Genomic DNA, 16,197 nt, shown 5'->3' with positions numbered 1-16,197 from the left:
GCCAGAAGAATGATTCAAAAATAAACAACTGACACCGCAATAATAACACAAAAATTACACCAAACACACTTTAAAAAACTAAGAAAACCAAAAATCACATAAGAATGACAAAAAAAAATGAATCAAAATGTAATGATACGAAAATGACACAAAAATGGCTCAAAATGACACAAAAATGAAACGAAAATAACACAAAAACATAATAACAATTATGACTTAAAACGCTTGAAAATGGCAAGGAAACGGCAACAAAAATGGCAGCAAAAATAACAAAAAATGGTACAAATATAACGCAAAAAACATAAAAGACACACAAAAATATTACAAAATTACACAAAAAATACTTTAAAAAAACAACAAAAAACACAAAAATCACACATGAATGAAAAAAATGCCTCAAAACTGACAAAAACGACTCACAAACGACACAAAAATGGTACTGATATGGCACAATAATGACTCAAAAATTATACAAAAATGACACAAGAATAATTCGCACAAAAATAAAACAAAAACAAATTAAGACAAAAATAACTAAAATCGCCTGAAAAATGATTCAAAAATGGAATAAATGATATAAAAATAACACAAAAATTAATCAAAATTTACATAAAAACTAATCAAAAATGAAATAAAATCGCACAGAAAAAACACAATAATACTCAATAATAAACTTAAAACTTAACAAAAATAATTTTAAAATATCATTTGAGTGAAATAAAAACGTCGTGGAAACAAATTTTACATTTTAAATTTTACAATAGTTTTACACGAGTTATTGATTCGTAAATCGAAAGTTCATCCTGATTTCCGTAAGATCCCTGCTTTCCAAATCGACTCAAATTGGGTCCTAGTTCAAACCGAGTTTCCATCAAGAATCAATTTCCCTAAGTGTTTGCCATAAGCATCGTCGTAAACAGGAGCATCGAAATGGCTTATGATGCCGTCGTAATGATGGCACAAAATGATGTTTGTGCTCAACTTCCAGACAAGGAAGCTATAGTTTTTGACTGCACGTAAACCTTTCCCGCTTTTCTGCCATTTAATATTTTTTTCTTGGTGAGAGCCAATAAACCCTTTTCTGCTTTCTTCAGAAAATGGGGCATATCGCACAGAGAACAAGGGTTGTCAAATTCCGTAATCGAGCCTTATCTACTATCACCGAGCAGGGATCCTTTGGGATTGTTTTTTTTTCTCTGCTCTCGGGAAGAAAACTGAAGCATAACATCTTGGAGTGTTGTTTTTTTAAAAAAAAATCCCATCTCCCGCCCCCTGGAAGACAGGAAAAAAGGGGGAAAGTTTAGTAACCAAACACGCCCGAATGTTTCGGGGAGCATCTTATTTCCTTATCTTAAGAAGAAGAACGAGGCGGTTCGAGAGGCATTTTTGACATCATCCGATATGAGCTAAACTTTTCGAAGCAAGAAAATCGGGTGCGGAAAGCTTCTGCAAGTAAAGAAAAACACTACATCCAATTTGACGTTATAATAACAATAACAATCATTCCTTCAAAAAGAGAAAAAAAAATCTGTTGCCAGACCGGCCCTGGAAAATTGCTGCCGGCCAATGTTTATGCAAATTAAATCGACAATAACAGGGCTTCGAATTCACTAAAGAGGCACTTACGAAATGTGGAAGCTTTTTTTGAAAGACGGATTAAGGGCGTTTGGTTTCATGAGCTTAAACTACTTTAAAGGGATAATCGTTCAAGCCTAAAAACAATTAAACCGTGAGCCCCAGAAAGGTGAATTGAATAATAAACTTATTTTTCAATACAGTTATAGAGTTTTAGTTCGTAGGAAAATGAATTATCGGAATTTCGTTAACAAGATTACTGAAATCTTAAAAATCCTTTCATCAACGGCGGGAATATTATGATGTTTATATTGAATGTTTTTCTTATAATTTTTTTACCCTAAAGTATTTTGTCATATTTAATCATATGATGTTTAATTATTTTAAAATGTGTTTACCAAAGATGAAAAAATGTTTTTGAAATTGTTAATTAATTACAGTACAAATTAGTAACTTATCACCACACCTTGTTCATTGAGGACTGGAGATTGTTTGAGATTGAGTAGGACTTTGCACTTTGTTTCAATCATCAGATTTTGAGTGGCTACATGGCGACCGTTAAAAAAAACTTTTTTTCTCTTTTCAGATTGTGCCTACGGGTACGAGTACGATCGGACTTACTACGACAAAACGCCGATTACCGAACATGATTGGGTCTGTGACAAGGGCTTCCGGGAAACGAATATCTTTGTGTACAACCGTTTCGGAGAACTGATTGGAACTTTCATCTTTGGCCAGCTGGGTGATACGTGAGTTCTGCGCCCTTAGAATGAAAAATCAACAACTAGCTATGTACATTGAAGTGACAACCATCGAAAATCCCTTGTTTCAGTTTAGGTCGACGGCCGGTTTTTTACTTCAGCGTGGTCATAATCACGGTTGGACGCTTGATATCGATGTTTACCGCCTCGATCTACATCGTGTTCAGTATTGCCGCCGTTTTGGGATCGCTGACGGCCAATTCCATCTTCCAGGCGCCACTCATCATCGCAATGGAGGTCTCCAAAAGGTAAATGTTGGTTTGTTTATTTTTTGTTTTTTTTTTTCATTTTTTTTAAACCGTTGTGAAACCACTTTGGGGGCTTATCGGAAATTTAGACAGAGTGTGACGACAGATTGTCGAAAAATGTTGTTCCAATTTTGACAAGAAAATTTTAGAATCAACTATATCACTGACTCAACCAAAAACTAGTTTCTAAATCAAATCCAGGTCTCTGGTTGAAGAAAAACAAACTGCCGGAACCGAAAAGGTCACAACCGTCATCGTTCATCGAAAGTTCCCTTCAGGCTGCAGGGGCTGAGCTCCACAGAAAGGCAAACAACAACTGACGCTAATAATTACTTCACACTTGTTCACACATTGTCTTCTGCTGGTTGTCCAGGGCAGCCTCCAGCTAGCTAGCTCCAAACCGAAACCGAACACAAAACAAGAAGGACCTCAAACACAGATCTAAATATGTTCCAGGGAAAGCTGTCGGAAAAGTTGGTTCGGAAACGCACCCGATTGATAGGGACCAAACCGACCGGTGCACCACCAAAGCGGATTTCCGGTGATGCGAATCATCCGGCAACAAAGTAAATCTTTCGCATGATTAATGTGTCGATGGAGTGGACACTAGGGTGGATGTTATTTTACAATTTTCTTGAAAGATTACTCCCAACTTTCAAATTGGAGGCCATCGAAGAAACAAAAGTACTTACGGGCAAAATTTTAGTTCATTTGAAAAACTTTAAAGCGATTCTCAAAGACTTTAAAATGTGCATTGATTTTTTTCATTGAAAGTGCTGATTAAAAATAAAATTAAAATAAATTGTGGCCATACTACAGCACAAAACAAACTTTTGTGCCGTAAAGGTGTTAAATTAAAAAAAAAAACATTTAAGTTGAACATTTAAAAACCTTTTCACACACACTAAAAAGTTATAGAGATTTCAGTTAAGCTTTTTCGTTTTATGTGTTTTTAGAAAATAAATGAAAAAATTACAGCAAAATGGGACTCTGATAACTTGAGCTTGCATGAGCTCCCGGTTATTTAAGCCTGGATATTTGAACCCAAATTTGGTAAAGGTCCGGTCCGGCTTGGTTGCCCGGATTTCGTTGAAGAATGTCCGGATTTAGTAAGAATTTATTCACTTGATTCGCAAAATCTAACAAAAAGCTCAATTAGAGTCATTATTTTTTTTTTTTTTTTGAGTCCAAAAATGAAATTATTTTTTTTTTAAATTAATCATGAACGTTTTTCTTAGTTTAAAACACGATTAGAAATCTGTTGATGTTTTTCGATGAAAAAAAAAGTTAGGTGAGTGTAGTAGAATTTTACCCTGAATCATGAAGGCTGAGCAAATCAGGACCATTTTATTTCAAAACATGTTTAATTCTGAGCATATGATTTGGATTTTTTTTTTAAAACAAAATTTGGAAAAAATTAGGCAGAATTCAGTGATTATTCGATCAAAAATAAGGAATGAAATGAGAAATGATACTACAAAATTTCTTTATTTTTACCGATGCAGGTCAGCAACGTTAAAATTCAAACTTGAAAAAAAAAATTATTTAGATGAAGCTAGCTCAAAAAATTTAGATGAACATGAATTTTTTGTTTTTTTCCCCTGTGTGTATATTAGACTGCCCCAAATGACCCGAAAAACTGTATTTTCATGTTTCTCCCGAACAAAATGTCTCATAATCCCATACAAACTTCAGGCTCGTTGAGCGACCCCTGCTCGTGGTCCGATCTGGCCCAAATTTGGCATGAGATCTTGTACTAGGCCTAGCATCAATTTTAGCCTGCAGCGCACAACATTTCACAGGTTTTGAATATCCCATACAAATTTGAGGCAGTCTAGTGTATATCCAGGAAAATAAAGACATGTTTTTACAATATAATGTAAACCAGCCAGACCGTAGTTTGCTTTCCTTGTTCACTTTACTTTGAAAACTCGTGTATGCTCGAGAAAATCTGGAAAATCGTTAATTTTCCCACAATTAGTAACACATCACGTTCTCTTATTTATTGAATAAACTAGCTAACCCGGTGTGCATTGCTACACCTTGCAAAAATAAATGTAATTTGTAAAAATTTATTCATATTTAGTATTTTGTAAGCATTTTTTTTAATCAAACTTCATCATGGTTTAGAACCCACAACTTTAAATTGAGAGCAGCAGCTGGGGTTCCAAATTGCAATTCATAAATGGTATATATTATTTACTGAAGCTTGATCTCTAAACTTGTTTTTCAAGATCTGAAATTTGTACTCTGTTTTTGAAGCTTCATAATGTCTCAAATAATGTCAATATTTATGGATTTTCCACCTTTTTCCCGAAGTGGGAAGTTACGAACTTCCTTTAAACATTTGTCACTCCTATTTTTGAGTTATGCTAAATATCAGTACGCAAAAAAACCCTCTTCTAGAATATGGTCTCTTCTTTGAAAAGCTTTTTATCTTAAACTTACATGGGAGCTCCCCCATCTTTTCCAATTTTGTCCCCCACTGCTTGAAGAAGGTAGGCTGATTTACCTGGATAGAGTTTACATAAATTTCTAGTTGAAAGAAAAAGATTCGCATATTGGAATTTATTGCATATTGTACTTTATGGAAATAGAATTTTGAAAACTGATCAATATCGTGAATCGGGACAGTTTTTTCAGTATATTCCTAAAATTCTGTATTATGAGCACTTCCAGCCCCTGATTAGCTTTAAATGATGTATTTTTTGGAGTTAAAAAAATAAGCTATCGAAATTTGAAAAAAAAAACGATGAAAAGGATTTTTAATAAATATTTGCAAACAGCTTTTTTCACCATCCTCGCCCTTCGAAGCAGTTTGAATACCTATCCTTTTTGCGCCAAAATTATGTAAAAAAAATGTTTCGCCATATTCCAAACTCGTGAATATGAGACATTATAACTTGAAGTTTTCCCAAACAACGCTTATCATGGTATGAAAATTATCGATTTTATACAGTGCCAATTTATTTTATTTTTTTTGATAAACTTCTTAAAGCAAACAATATCAGTTGTATCACTAAATAATTTCTCCTCATTTTTTATTTTCTCTTTAAAAGTAAAATATTCAAAAATGTTGCAAAGCTTATTTTCAGATGCGTCAGAGTAATGACTTTAAAATGGACTCATTACGTATATCTGTTTGTTTGTTTTATCAAGTTTCATTGATATATCTGCAGTATTCCAACAGTATAAATTTATGTTTGTTATTCCAGTTTTAACGAATGCTGTTCAAAGCAAATGACCTTCATTTACAAAGATATTTAAGAATTTAAATATCCGCTGCAGATTTAACATTCGGAATACCCCTTCTGGTCTTTCCAACATATTGAATCATTTTGAAGATGAATTTCTTAAAAGTTCGACGTTTGCCCTTGCTCCACCGTGTAAGTTGACAGGAGGGAATATTGTTTTGAACACTTTAAAAGTATTCTAAAAATTTGTCACAAAAAATGAACATGCTCTAGTGTTCCTTGAATGAAAGTTCTTTCGGAAAATGAATTCACTTACTTTTGGTCAATAAAAGTCAGTTTATTTCACTGATACCTTTTACTTTTGAACATGTCAGTTCTATCTTATCTAATTTAAAGAAAAGGCTCATCATCAGTTCATGGGTCGAATCGGATTTTTGGATCTTCTTTTTAAGTTAAGTACATTTTACATGTGCTACAAAATATTTTCGATCTACCTCTGTAGAAAACATCTTATTCATATTTCTGTTATCAATAATTCAAAAATAACCCTCTAGGCAAAATGGATTGAAAAAATTTATGTAAATTCTTACTTCCAGTATTTTTTTTCAGTTGTCCGCAAAGTGTCATAACATTATTTCATTAGCATCAGAACTAAATTTATATTTTTCAGACATCAAATGCTACCTACATTAACAATAAATATGGAAGTATTTTTGCAAATCTTTCAATTGGTTTTGATTCGATTGATAAAATACCAATCCGTGTCACATCTAGGCGTCAATTATTTCCACGTGCTGTGTGCAATAATCAAGAAAAAACACATCTAGGTTGCATATCGCCGCCACGTGCATAAGAAATATAGGTACTTGGTTGAGAAACAGGCGCCTAATTGTTAAATTTTTCCAGCGATCAATGAACAGTATGCTCTGGTTGCTACCCACTTGCGACGACGTTTGCTTGACCATAGAGACGAAAAACAAACCCCTCAAAGAAAAGAAAATCTCTAAAAATGGATTCTTAGGACTTTTCAATTTCAGATTTTGGTAAAAAAAATGTATATGTTTTATTCGATCGGCAAACTGTCAATCTGGGTCACATCTAGGCGTCATTCATAACCATGTGCTGTACAAATGAGCTAGGAATCAAGTGGAAAAAAATCACATCAAGGCTTCATATCGCCACTCCCTTGCATTGAAAATATGCTTGGTTGAGAAATACGCGCCAAAATATTCATACTGATCAGTATGCTATGCCATGGTTACTATCCTCTCACGACGTTGGCTCGCGACGCCTCGACCATGGAGACGAAAAACAAACCGCCCAAAGAAAAAAAAATCTCGAGAAAATGGATGTCATGTCTTTAATTTGATTCGAAAAACTACAAATTTTGTATGGGGGCCACCCCTCCCTTGAGTCGGATGGGGTTGTTATTATCATAGAAACCACCACCGGCCCCAAAAACTCTCAGATGCCAATTTTGACGATGATCGGTTCAGTAGTTTCCGAGTCTATAGGGAACAGACAGACAGACAAACATTCATTTTTATATATATAGATAATACATTTTAGGAGTTTTCAGCGAAAAAAACATTATGTTTTGAATATGAACTATTTTCTAAACAGTTGAATCATGTTAAACGTGGCCTTTACGGAGCCTGCAATTACTTTTTATTTGCTTTGTCGAGATTTGCACAAAGTTCACACGTTGGGAAGAATGATAGCTTGCTGTTTGAATCCTTTAAAAAAAAAAGAACAAATTACAGTACCCAACTCTCAGTTTTTGAATGAAGTCTTGCAGCACAAAACAGTTAGAAAAAAGAAACACATCTCCCATTTTTATTAAATTCGAATGTCTTGCACAACTGCAAGGTGATTTGATTCAGGCCCTATAAGAAAAATTGCCCTGGGTACCAAATTAAGCTATCGGGGTACCCAGGAAAATTTTTCTTTCAATTCAATTCAATTCAATTCAATTCTTCTTTCAATTCTCCTGCGTTGATTATATTATGTTAAAATTATTTGCTGACCATAAAAATGAAAAGGGTCCTTTTGGAGAATAAATTATCTTGATTTACCAAAACTTGTTTGCCAATTCAATGAATCATCAATTTGTGTTAAAACTTTTATGTTTATCAATTTTTTATAATAATCTCTTATAAATTATTTGAATTTTTCATATTTTAGTAAATTAGTATGGGAGCCCCTCTATGAAAAAATGGTGATTGCCTTATAACATTTAGGGGAGAGGCGGGCTATAGATATTTCATTATTCATCTTTTCCCATATTCCAGTAGATAGGAGTCTGAAAACTATATGCACATAACGGGACATCTGTTTTATGTACGTTAGAGCATTTTTTTCTGTTAAAATCTCTCACAGTTTTTGCGAAAATAATTTTTTAGTAAAAGTAATCGAAATAGCCGATTTAAACAAATGGAGTGCTAGATGCGCATATCTATATTTTTAGCTATATTTCATTTGCACTTGCAATATTTTGATATTATTTAATTGAAAATGGTAGAAACGGATGTTAAGCATACGTCAAGGTTGAAATTTTGTTGAAATTTTAGTAACCACTAGTTCTTTTGCATGAAACATAGTTTGGTATGACATATGGCCATATTTCATGGTAATATTTTGCTGAGAGCTCTTCTATTTTCACTCTAAGATTGTGATTTGGGCGTAGATTTTATGATTCAATGGTAAAAAGTAAAAAAAAAATAAAGATCCACCTTTTTTTTAACCTGCCTTATTTTTTTTTTTGACTTTATATAACAGATATTTTTTCATGTCATGTGTCAAAAGCGCATTCCCTTCAAACTGCACTTATTAGGTATGTTGAATCTCCAGCCATATTTCAATCGGCTATATGCGCATATTACCCAATATGTGCATTTAGGAACACTTTCCCCTACAATTAACTTATTATATAATGTGCCATATCAGATCAGTAAAGTTTGAAAATTGTTTGAGTTCTGTCACATTTAATATTGATTTTATATAGAAAAACCTCCCCCTTTTCACACAGAGAATAAGTTTAAATCAACAAAACTTGTCCACTTCCATCTGTACCGTTGAGCCGTCAACACGTACGCCGGAGCATCGTATCGTTGCTGTGTACCTGCAGGAACATTTTACATTATTTATTTTTTCCTTACCTGTATTTCAATCAGCACTTTTCAGTGCTAAAATTATTTTCATTTTCTTTTATTCATATTTTCTCTTTTCTTTCCAGCATGGGGAAGTCTTCGGCTGGCTCAAGGGCCGGAAGAAAACGGATTGCTGAACCTAATCCAGGGCCATCTGCCAAAAAAGTTGAAATTTCCAATTCATTCGATGTCCTTCATAACATCGGTGATGAGGAAATATTCATATTTAATTCTGATAAGAGTACTAAGAAACCTTCTTCTTCTTCTTATACTCTTAAAAACGAAAAGATTCCACCAATAACGGTCACGATTCCTGACTTCAATGCCTTTCGAAAAGAAATCGTCACTTCCGTCAAGGATGTGAAGATTTCTTTTCAGATCGGTCGAAGGGGAACTGCTCGTATATTGGCGGAATCTTTTAATGATTTTCAAAAGGTTTTAAATTATTTGAATAATAAAAAACACCAATTTTTTACGTACGACACTAGAGGTGATCGTCCATTTAAAGTTGTACTTCGTGGTCTCACTGGCGATCAGACACCGGATGAGATCACAGCTGAATTAAATTCTTTGTTAGGTTTTTCTCCAACTCAAGTAATTCAAATGAGGAAAAGAACCAACACGAATAATATCAGTAGTGCTGGTTTTGCTCCTGAACTTTATTTGATCCATTTTAAAAAGGATCAGGTTAATAATTTGCAAATTCTTGAAAAGGCTCGTCTTATGTTTCATTGTCGAGTCAAATTCGAACCTTTTCGTAAATCTTCTACCAATTTTCTTCAAAATATTACGCAATGTCGTCGTTGTCAAGCTTTTTGTCATGGTACTAAAAATTGTAGAATGAATGCCAGATGCATGTTTTGCGGCTCATTCGATCATGAAAAATCTAAATGCCTTTTTGGTGGTGATAAGCCAAAAACAGAATTTTTTAAGTGTGCAAATTGCGCAGGTAATCATTCCTCGAATTCGCTAGACTGCCCCATCAGGGCAAAAATTATTGCTTCTAGGAAAAATCCCAAAGTTTCCAGAAAAGTTTCTTCTCCTCCTTCCTCTTTTTCGTCTTCACACGTCGGGCCGGCAAACAACCTGCCTGTTCGCATTCAGCCTCGGTCTACATTGGAATCACGGCTGGGTAATACCCGAAGTGATTTTAATGTTACCTGGGCTGATTCTGCGCCCCAGACTCGTTGTTTATCGTTCTCAGAGGTGGTTGAAAATGGGTTGCCCTCTTCAGGTTTAACTAATAAAAATGGGAAAAAACCAAGTCTCAACGTTCATGCGAAGGCTTGGGAAAATCCCCGAAATTCAAATACTTTTTCTTCTCCTTCCTCTTCTGATTCTAACAATTTTGTTGATTTGGGTGAGATTACTGAGGAAAAATTAAAATTTTTGCATCAAAATTTAATGGAAATGATGCAACTTATGTTGAAAGCAAATTCAATGTTTGAAGCTTTCCAAACTTCTTTTAATTATGCTAACAAAATTATTATGACTTTACGATTCCCTCATGGATCCAAATAGATGTTTAAATATTATGAATTGGAACGCTAGATCTTTGCTGGCTAACCAAGACGAGTTCTTTTTATTTTTGAAAACTCAAAACATACATATTGCTGCCATCACTGAAACTTTTTTAAAGCCAGACAATAACTTGAAAAGCAATGCTTTCTTTAAAATTTTACGAAATGATCGACTTGATCGACAAGGTGGGGGTGTAGCTATTGTCATCAATAGTCGTCTCAAATTTAGACTTCTTCCTTCTTTCAATACAAAAGTCTTAGAAACAATTGGAATTGAATTAGAAACTTCTATGGGGAAAATTATAATTGTTGCCGCATATTTGCCTTTTCAATGTAGCGGTGAACAGAAAAATTTTTTGAAGGGAGATTTACAAAAACTCACCAGAAATAAATCTAAATTTTTTATTATTGGTGATTTTAATGCAAAACACCGATCTTGGAATAATATTTCATCAAATTCAAATGGGAATATTTTGTTTAATGACTGCTCTGCAGGTTATTATACTGTTGAATATCCTAATGGGCATACTTGTTTTTCTTCAATTAGAAATCCCTCCACAATTGATTTGGTTCTAACGGATTTAGGCGAGCATTGTAGTCAATTAGTTACTCATGCGGACCTCGATTCAGACCACCTTCCAGTAACATTTTCTTTATCCCAAAGTCCCATTGAAAACCCTTTAAAATCAACTTTTAACTTTCAAAAGGCTAACTGGGAGCGATATATGAATTTTATTGAACGTAATCTAGATGTAAACGTTCCACTGAATTCAATAGAAGATATTGATTTGGCTGTAGAAAATTTGACAACTTCAATAGTCAATGCTAAAGCCGCTTCAATACCTAAAGTTAAACATAAATTCAATCAACCTTTAATTGATGATGATCTTCAGTTTTTGATACGACTGAAAAACATTCGTCGACGCCAATATCAACGTACTAGAGATCCTTATTTGAAATTAATTTATTGCGACCTTCAAAAAGAGATCAAACGTCGTTTAAATTTCATTCGTAATGAAAATTTTGCTAAAGCAGTAGAGGACATTAAACCCTACTCAAAGCCATTTTGGAAATTAACTAAAATTTTGAAAAAGCCCCAGAAGCCAATTCCTACTTTGAAAGATGGGGATAAACTTCTTTTAACTAATTCAGAAAAGGCTCAAAAATTAGCCCAACAATTTGAGTCTGCTCATGATTTTAATTTAAACGTTGTAAGTCCAATTGATGCTCAAATTTCCCTTGAATTTGATGATATTCTTTCTAAGCAAAATGTGTTTGAAAGTTCTTGTGAGACAAATATTGATGAACTTAAATTGATTTTCAAAAAATTTAAAAATATGAAAGCTCCAGGGGAAGATGGGATTTTCTATATTCTTATTAAAAAGTTGCCTGAAAGCACTTTAAATTTTTTAGTTAAAATTTTCAACAAATGTTTTCACTTGGCCTATTTTCCCAATAAATGGAAAAATGCCAAAGTAACTCCAATTTTGAAACCTGGAAAAAGTGCTTCAGAGCCTTCAAGTTATCGACCAATTAGTTTGCTTCCATCTTTAAGTAAACTATTTGAGAGAGTTATTTTGAATAGAATGATGATTCACATTAATCAGAATTCCATTTTCCCTGATGAACAATTTGGTTTTCGTCATGGACATTCTACTACACATCAACTTTTGAGTGTAACTAATATGATTAACGCTAGCAAATCTGAAGGTTATTCAACTGGTGTTGCTCTTCTTGATATTGAAAAAGCTTTTGACAGTGTTTGGCACAAAGGTTTAGTAGCTAAATTAGCTCGATTTGATTTTCCTGTACATCTCACCAAAATTATTCAAAATTATTTGACTAGCCGAACCTTACAAGTAAGCTATCAAAATTCATGCTCTGAAAGGACACCCATTAGAGCTGGTGTCCCTCAGGGCAGTATACTTGGGCCAATTTTATACAATATTTTTACTTCTGATCTTCCTGATGTACCAGAAGGAAAAGGTAGAAGATTATTTGCTGATGATACTTTGCTTTCAGCAAAAGGTCGAAATTTACGGGTGGTACGCAGTAGATTGCAACAAAATTTAAATTCCTTTTTGAATTACTTGAAAATGTGGAAAATTTCTCCTAACGCTTCCAAAACTCAACTTATTTTATTTCCCCATAAGCCAAGAGCAAATTTTTTAAAACCTAATGAAAATCATTCCATAACTTTTAATGGGGTTTCATTAGAATGGTCTGATCACGTGAAGTACTTGGGACTTACACTTGATCGGAATCTTACTTTTAAAAATCACATTGAAGATATTCAATCTAAATGTAATAAATACACTAAATCTCTTTATTCTCTCATCAACAGGAAATCCAGGTTGTGTCTGCGAAATAAGATGCTCATCTACAAACAAGTTTTCCGACCAGCGATCATGTATGCAGTTCCGATTTGGTCTAGCTGCTGCGCGACGAGGAAGAAAGTCATCCAGAGGATTCAGAACAAAGTTCTGAAAATGATTTTGCGGCTTCCACCTTGGCACAGCACCGAAGATCTTCATCGGATTGCAGGCATTGAATCTATCGAAGAGATGGCCAACAAAATCATCTCCAACTTCAGAGGCAAATCGATGCAGTCTTCCATCGCAGAGATTCGTTCTCTTTATGTTTAGTTTAATTTTAAGATAGTGTTTAGTTTTAAGTATAAAATATTTTTGCTATTACAGGATGTTCTCCTACATTAAAAACTTGATTGCGCTCAGCAAATTTAAATCTTATAAATAAATTTTTATAATCTAGTTACTTATAGGGCTATGAACAGTTCATTATTGAGCTGAACACCTAGTTTAATGCAATAATGTAATATAAGTGTAATCATGATTTGATACAAATAAAGACATATTTAAAAAAAAAAAAAACAAAACTTGTCCTCCAGTGCAATAAACCATCTTATCATGTAAAATGTGTTATTGTTGAAGTTTGATCAGAATTGCTCAAAAAAAATGATCACATTGTTTCATATATAATGTAAGTTTTGTATGCCTCTTCTTACTCAAGTTGGAGGACTTATTTTTACAACAGGTACAGCAAAATCACTACAATTTTAAATTTCCAGAATTTTATATTCTGATTTTTTTTTTAAATTTTCGAATAATTATAGGACAACTATCAAACTATTATCTTTCGAAATTTGATGTTTCTTGAATAAACATCACCAGAGATATACCAATTCCACGGAAATCCGACGGAACTCATATTTTAATGTGTCAATAACATCGCAGTTCATATTACCAAACAATAATAAATAAAAAATAGTGAGGTTTGTTGTAAAAGATTCATTATGATTGAATTGAATGATTATGGCATTTCGGTGAACTATACATTCTAATAGGAAGAAAATCAAATGAAAGTAGGTCTTGGTCTTGTCTTGTGCGGCAAAAAGTTTTCTCTAATCAAGGTCTTGGCTCATTTTCAACACCTTTCATGCTTCCTAATCTAATCTATCCGTCTATAATTTTCATTACTTTCATTTGATATTCTTCCTATTAGAGTGTTTATTTCACCGAAATGCCATTAATCATTCAATTAAATCATAAAAAAACAGCCGTGATAATCTGTTAACACAAAAGATTCATTAGTTGAATTAAAAGATCAACATTTCTGCCTTGATTTGAAAAATGCGATTTGAAATAACAATTTCCCATTATTATTATCACAAGGCATAAAACAATCACACTTTTCCGAGGTGCCATGAACTGATGAGCTGATTTTGGAGTATTTGAGTGCGCTGATTCCAAATCAGGAATAAGTTTTTTTTCTATCACCTCTTATTTTCGAATAGCTTTTGAAAATACATTTGAAGATCAGTTAAGAAATATCCGTTTTTTCTCGAAAAACTATAAAACGTAGATTTTTTATATCAATGATCAACTTTTCCGAAGACATCGAGTAGTTCTGAAATTTTCTACAAAGTTTTTGAAGTTTTCTTAATTTCTCTCAATGCTTCAAAATACGAGAATTTTGACAAAATTGTTCCGCAAATTTTAACCAAATTCAAGCTTTGATATTTTTGTAATCACAGGTCGTTTTTCAGTCTTCCTCAAAGCTGTTCAATGAGTTAAAATGTTTTATTCAATTGCCTTAAAACTGTATCGAATGATGTCAGAAACAGTTGTAATGTTATTTCTATAAATATCGAAACAAATAAGAATTTGATTGTTTAAAGCACTGTATTTCTTAAACTAAAATATTTTGACATGATCTGAATTATTCACACAAACTTAGCTCAAAATATAAATAACTAAATTTTCAAGAAAGGCGGGAGACATTTTTTCCAGAATAAAACCCTACAAATGCTCATAACTTCAGATAATCCTGATCAATTTTATGTAAAAGATTGATTTTATCATGTAAATCAACCGTTTTGAACATTTATACACCCTACAATCAATAACTAAGCTCGTTGTATACTTTTTCTGGTCTCAGTTCAATCAGTGGTAAGATGCTTTATTAGATTTTTCTAATAAAATAATAATCACTCTGTTTGTGGCATTCCAACTCTTTTCTATAAATTTGTATCACTTTGATATTTTCTACAAAATTGTAGCCACTGAAATTTCCTATTAAATCATGTTATTGACTTATGATGTTGGATTTACGCTAAAGGTAAGACGAGCGTTTTCACAGTGATTTGTATGATTTTGTCTTTGAAAAAACCGTTTAAAAGGTGAAAAAATCTTCAAAAAAAAAAAAAAAATGTTCTAGACCCCCCGGTGGATTATTTCAAATTAGGGCTCAAATGAAAGGGGAAAGTCCCATCTTTCGAATGGTGCAAAAATTAGCGATGCTAATTTTCGAAAAATAAAGTTTTCTCTCAGAGACACCGTGCTGAATTCTCGATTAAAATAGATCCATAATCTGTTTTTTAGATTCCATATTGGTTTATTGAATCATCTGTTGTCAAAGATCGATTTTACTTAAACTGGTAAATATTAAATTTTCCTCATTCCATATCTCCAGAACTAGAGGTGATAAAAGTTTTGAATTCAGGACGCAAAAATCTACGATAATCAGTTAAAATTCCTGTTTCCTGTGTTATCAAATTTCAAAATTAATTCTGAAATTTTCAATTTATTTCAACACTGTTTTGCAAATTATTACCAAATATTTTTCATCAGTTGCATCTAAATTTTTGTTTTTGATTAGGCTGAAACTTTGAAAAAATATTTTAATCTTTATGAACAACAGCGATTTTCCAAAAACTTTTTCAGTTTTCTCAAAAAAATTAAATTTAGTTTCCGTTTTTTTTTTCAAATTTTTCTATCAAATCTTTTTAAAAATCAACCATGTTTTGTTCCTCACCTTGTTTGGATAAGCCTATATATGAGCACCTACCTTCTATTATTATGGAAGTATATAAAAAAATATTAAGGTTTCCCATACATACCAAATTTAAAATTTATTCATGTTAACGATATCACGGTGTTTCTGGAGAAATACTTTATTCAAAAATATTACACCGCGTTGTTTTGCACCTTTTGAAACCTGGGACCTTTCCCTTTCATTCAAGCCCAAATTTGAACAAAAAACCCACCTGGAGGTCTAGACCATATCATTTTTAGAAGATGTTTGCAATATTTTAACAGTTTATTCAAAAGCAAATGCATACCCATTATTGTTAAATCACTTGTCCTACCTTTTGCGATATTCCAACTCCATATGTCCATAACATATGGTCAATCAGCAATAAAAATTTCAATTAAATTTTCGAAAAGAAA

General features: G+C 33.0%; 1 protein-coding gene across 4 annotated transcripts in view; it reads left to right on the top strand.

Annotated features, from left to right (window-relative positions):
- Positions 1-16,197, top strand: part of LOC129741972 (organic cation/carnitine transporter 2) — a 94,911-nt gene that overhangs the window by 41,285 nt on the left and 37,429 nt on the right. For all 4 annotated transcript variants that reach the window (XM_055733814.1, XM_055733834.1, XM_055733821.1 and 1 more), the window contains exons 4-5: positions 2,162-2,324; positions 2,408-2,584. In XM_055733814.1, the coding sequence (XP_055589789.1) occupies positions 2,162-2,324; positions 2,408-2,584 (340 nt within the window). The remainder of the gene's footprint in view (positions 1-2,161; positions 2,325-2,407; positions 2,585-16,197) is intronic.

This window comes from Uranotaenia lowii, chromosome 1, assembly GCF_029784155.1.
Source record: "Uranotaenia lowii strain MFRU-FL chromosome 1, ASM2978415v1, whole genome shotgun sequence".
Taxonomy (NCBI): Eukaryota; Metazoa; Arthropoda; class Insecta; order Diptera; family Culicidae; genus Uranotaenia; species Uranotaenia lowii.
This window is presented reverse-complemented; position numbering and strand designations above follow the sequence as displayed.